Source organism: Danio rerio, chromosome 2 (assembly GCF_052040795.2).
Source record: "Danio rerio strain M-AB ecotype USA chromosome 2, GRCz13ab, whole genome shotgun sequence".
Taxonomy (NCBI): domain Eukaryota; kingdom Metazoa; phylum Chordata; class Actinopteri; order Cypriniformes; family Danionidae; genus Danio; species Danio rerio.
The window spans coordinates 25,987,501-25,992,500 of record NC_141022.1 but is presented as its reverse complement, the minus strand read 5'-3'; the positions used below and the strand labels follow the sequence as shown (position 1 = coordinate 25,992,500).

At 38.2% G+C, this 5,000-nt stretch overlaps 1 protein-coding gene and 1 long non-coding RNA gene across 6 annotated transcripts in view; one reads left to right on the top strand and one right to left on the bottom strand.

Annotated features, from left to right (window-relative positions):
• The window catches only part of LOC148679736 (uncharacterized), an 807,653-nt gene that overhangs the window by 263,713 nt on the left and 538,940 nt on the right, over positions 1–5,000 (top strand). The gene's annotated exons all lie outside the window — the stretch shown is intronic.
• septin2 (septin 2) overlaps positions 1–5,000 on the bottom strand; it is a 24,578-nt gene that overhangs the window by 6,597 nt on the left and 12,981 nt on the right. For 3 of the 5 annotated variants that reach the window (NM_001301360.1, XM_087238806.1, XM_087238803.1), the window contains 5 exon segments: positions 176–298; positions 990–1,135; positions 4,415–4,516; positions 4,604–4,721; positions 4,840–4,974. In NM_001301360.1, coding sequence (NP_001288289.1) covers positions 176–298; positions 990–1,135; positions 4,415–4,516; positions 4,604–4,721; positions 4,840–4,974 — 624 coding nt within the window. 5 annotated transcript variants of the gene reach the window in all.

The window sequence follows — 5,000 nt, the reverse complement described above, 5'->3', positions numbered from 1 at the left end:
CAAGTTTTGTGGACAGAGATAGAATCAATATCGTGAGAGGTATCAATACTGGGGAAAAGGGATTTTGTATTCTTTCAAATCTTTCAGTTAAATGAAATACTGACTACACTCAGAGCTCTGGTTTTGTCTGGAGGTTGAGGAGGAGGTGCAGAAAGACAGGCAAAGCAGTACGTACGCAGGCGACAGAGGCAGAATGTAACCATGGGAAGACAACCTGCCGCCCCGTTTGAGGCGCTCTGAGCGGAAGTTCTCATAGTGGAGGTCCTGGGTCACCTCCTGCAGGTCCTGCATGTGAGTGCTGCACAAAACACAACAGACATCAACATACAGTCACTGAGCAAACAGGGCAACGTCTCACATCGAAAATGAGGCTGATAGGAACAGAAGGGCCTAATAAAGCATCAACAAAGTTTTTCGGATTCTTTTTTTTTTTGGAATCTGCCACTACGCTGACACACAGGTACTTGTAGCTCCGCTATATTTTGAAAAGAGCACAATCTCATCAGAATATAAAGAGAGTCAGCAAAATAGCCCAATTAGGATCAAAGTCTAGAAGGGGCCGTTTTAAGAGTTTTAAAACATCATTTGTATGGTAGTTTGTGATGAAACTTCACATACACACACTTGGGAAATCATCAGACTTATTTTACATCCATGTAGGTCCTCTTTAAGACATGAGTACGAGTAGTGGTACGCTGAACTGCACATTTTCCTCAAAAACACAACTACAATGATAGCGGTGATGACTGCTATGATGTTGGATGAACAGTCTGTGTGGCTTAAATGAGGAATGCAGATTATTTCAGATTTCAGGCATATACAGTGTTAGCAAACATGCCATTTTGTCAAGTGAAAATTATATTGCAACAATTATAGATAACTTTTTTCTAAATGTTTTGTTAAATCAGCAATCTACAAAAGGTCTCCTCGCAGCCACACCTTCAGTCATGTGAAATTGGGAACTTTAAATAACAGTTTAAATGACTTACATTAGCATGGTGCGAAGTTTGAGGAAGTCGTTGTGTTCTGGGTTTTCCACCTCCACTACACCCCATGGGTACAGACGCCCTCTCACTTTCTTCCCTTTGGCCTCAATCTGCTGGTTGGAGCCCACCACAGCAAACGGTATGCTGGCCTGCGACAGAAAGACCAGGGGATTCACTGCTTTGGTGTTGCATGGAAAATCATAACATGATGCACAAATGGTTAAAATTTGAAAAGTTCCACCCTTAAGACCCCCAAACACATTTTTGGGTACACATTGCCGAAAAGTTCTCATAAATTAAATTTGTAAATGGAAATGTTTTTATAGAATAGTTTATTGAAGCCAATCACCACACACTATTATCAATGAGAATTACAACGTTATTCATAAGATTATTACTAGAGAGTTCCACTTCTGACTCTTTCCTTATTAGTGAACATTCAGGGACATGGGTTGTTTGTTTTGGAGATGAACAACATAAGTGATTTCTGCGTTCGTAACAATTTTTATTTTTTTTACCCAAAACCTTTGAGAATTTAAGACTGGAAGAAGCCTTGTTTGCTGATTAGCTCCTTGTAAGGAAAAACACTGTCCCACTTCCTGTTGATTTTACCCTCTCCACATATGTGAATATGAATTAAAGTGGTTAATGGCACATTTTATTTAGGCTAACATTTAAAGTCTATATGCTGCACAGTAAACTTGCCTCAAAAACGCACTTTTGAACAATGCTTTCGTTTATGAATTTGCAATTGTTTTTTTACAGATGTGAATATACAGTCATTATTTGGATGATAAATTAAATATTTTGTGTAAAGCTCCTAAAAAATTTCTGATTTTTCTGTTAACCATTTTTGGTTGTACAAACAAGACGTCATTTACAACTCTATAGTTTTTACTTTTTTCTATTTGCAGGAAGAGATCCAGGAAACACTCTACGTTGTCTCAGCTTGAACACTGAACAAGTGTGTCACAGAAATGAGCATGTACTACTTGTGGACGGCGTTATGTGGTTTTGTTAGTGGTAATTATTTAAAGCATCCATTTAACAACTGTGAAAACTGCATCGCTCTTTATCTAACCAGAGTCTGGACGTGTGTGTGCGCACATTTACGCTGTTAGCTGTCTTTATGCCATAAAACTTTTTATGCTATCCTTTCCCTCTTTTTACACTGAGCAATCAGAGCACAGGTGTGGGTAAAAAAAAACCTGGGGGTTTCATGACACTTTAAAAGAGGGATTCTCACTCTTTTCCACTTCGAGGCCCATCTTTTTTATGAAGGCCCAAACTGATTGTCTAGAGAAAATGCTTATTTTAAAGCTTCATTTATTAGCAAAACATTTCCTTTGCCTTGTATTATTCCCTTATCTTTCTACATCATTTTATAAAAAAATGAAACATTGTGCATGTATAAATATTTAAATATAATATAAAATATAATAATTTATAAAAGAAGGTTCAAAGCTCCAGAATTTTTTACTTCAGTTCTTTTTTACAAATGTAGAGTATCAGGACTACAGGAGATGGCAAAAAACTGCTGCTGCTTTGAATCACACTGACCTCTATTCATCTCTTGATCTATTTCTATTAGAATAAACAACCTAACTCTAAATGTAAAATACAGTAAAAACTCTCTAAATCTGTAGAAACACATCGATCTGAAGGCGGTTTGGTTTGTAGCTCTACATTATTGAAGTTCGCTGACAGGAACAGTGAACAGCTGTTCACTACTAAAACTCCACCGAGTCTCGCTAGATCCTCCTGTACAGACGCGCATCAGTTACAAAACACTCACAAGAGGTTAATTTAGACAACTATGCGGATATTTTTAAGTGTTCACACAAAGAGAGCACGCATAGTTTTTGAATCAACGGACTTGTGCGACTCTAATACAGTATGAATCGCAGGCATGAGACACACGCGAGCTGGTTATTATAACTCTAATCATCGTTACATTTACATTTGTGTGACTGTTTCCTTTATACAACTGAGTCCTAGTTGATGCACAGCAGTTGAAAATTTAAGCCACAGTTATGTAATTGACGCTTCTCTAAGCTACACCCAAAAACCGCCATTCACCAATCATGGCTTAGCAACCGTAGCTACGCGCAGGGGCTTTGTCAAGCTTTCGACCGAGGGAAACAGACCAGAGCGTTGTGCATATGGATTGTGCAAATATAATACCCGGTATCTGTAAAGCTTGGATGGGATGGTGGAATTTTTTTCCTCTTCAAAACCAAAAACCCAAGAGGAGAAATGCCACTGTGGATCAAGCTGTGTGAGGGGCGCTAAAGGAGCGAAGATAAGTTGGTTTTGTTTTGATATTCCTGGCACATTCAGTGATAGACGGCAATAATTCACACACCTCTTACCCTAAACAGATCTAAACTGTGTTTCCTACAAAATACAAAGCAGGTTATGTTTCACAGCTGTTTTTTTTTTTTTTTTTTTCCACTTGATATTGTGAGTAATGCTCTGTTTAAGCCTTCGCCATAGTAACATTAGGCTTATAACGAATAGGTCATACATTATTGAGTCATTGATCCGGAAAATACGAATCTGCGAATCTGTTGCTAACTTTACTGAAATTTATATTTCCATCTATATCAAGCTACGAAGATTTGAAATTACAAATCAACAGAACAAAACCGAGATATGATCACAAACTGAGCACTTGCGATCAATCTACTTTACCAGCAGCTGTTTTTCAGTCATTTATAAAGAGCACACAAACATTCTGACAGTTATATATAAGGCTTCCCCTTTTTGGCTGTTCTTTCTATGAATCCATGATATAGAAGCAGTGTCCATGCGTATTTCCTCGTGGGTTGGTAATGCTATTTTTCATTGCACAACAATTAAATTATCAGACTTTTGGCTAAAAATAGAGAAATCACGGTTTCATTTGTTATTTTTAGATTATTTTTAAATTTCACCTTTCCTGCTGAGCATAAGCTAAGCTGCTGAATGGTCAGCGTATGAGGCGGCTAGGCTAAGCTAGCTTCAATTTTGATTGAATTATTCTCTAATCGGTTGCCCATTATGTCATGAATATACCGATGTAATGCATACTTTAGTCCTTTTTTGTCTGGCTTTCTCAGATTTCTCACCTGTTCGCCAAAAATGACATTATATCCGAGCGCTTGACAGGCGTAACAATAGTAAGGAAGGGCGGGGCTTAGGGAAGGGTCAATTAACAATGAGGCTGTTTTGAGTTCGAATTAGCCTGTTCTATCACAGAAAATGGGAAATGCCATTACTACTATCATTTAATAATGAAATCAAATAATTATAGTATATATTTAAGTTAATTTTAAGCCATCTCACGGCCCACCTGCAGGATCGCTGAGGCCCACTAATGGGCCGCAGCCCACCGGTTGAGAATCCCTGCTTTAAATTATCCAGAAAAAAAAATAAACCCAACATACCTTGAGAATCCTGGTCTGCTCTTTGAAATCTTCATCCTCATCAGACTCAGCGTCAGGGAGGTGATAGATCTTAATGCCATGCTCATCAATCTCATCCAGAATCTAGAACCCATAAAGACATGCATATTGACAACAAACCAAACAAATTATGAAATCAAGTCTGTTAATTTTTTTTTTTGTTAAATTTACCCTGCGCTTGAGCCTCTCTCTCTCCCTCAGTGTCAGTGTATCGGCTTTAGCAATAACCGGAACAACATTCACTTTGTTGTGAATGGCCTTCATGAACTGGACATCTAGAGGCTTCAGGCTGAAAAAAAAAAAATCAGCCATTTAATTCCACACACTAACTCTGTGAAGACTTTAACTCGCATCAATGATAGTCAGAGGTGTGCTAAATGTGCTTTATTAGTTAAATGTAAGCTCACCCGTGACCCAGAGGGGAAATGAAATAGAAGCAGCAGTGAACACGATTGTCCACGATGTGTCTGCGGTTCAGTCCACTCTCGTCATGTAGATAGCGCTCAAACTGGTCATCGATGTATGAGATAATGGTGTTAAAACTGTCCAAAGAAATATAAAAGCATGT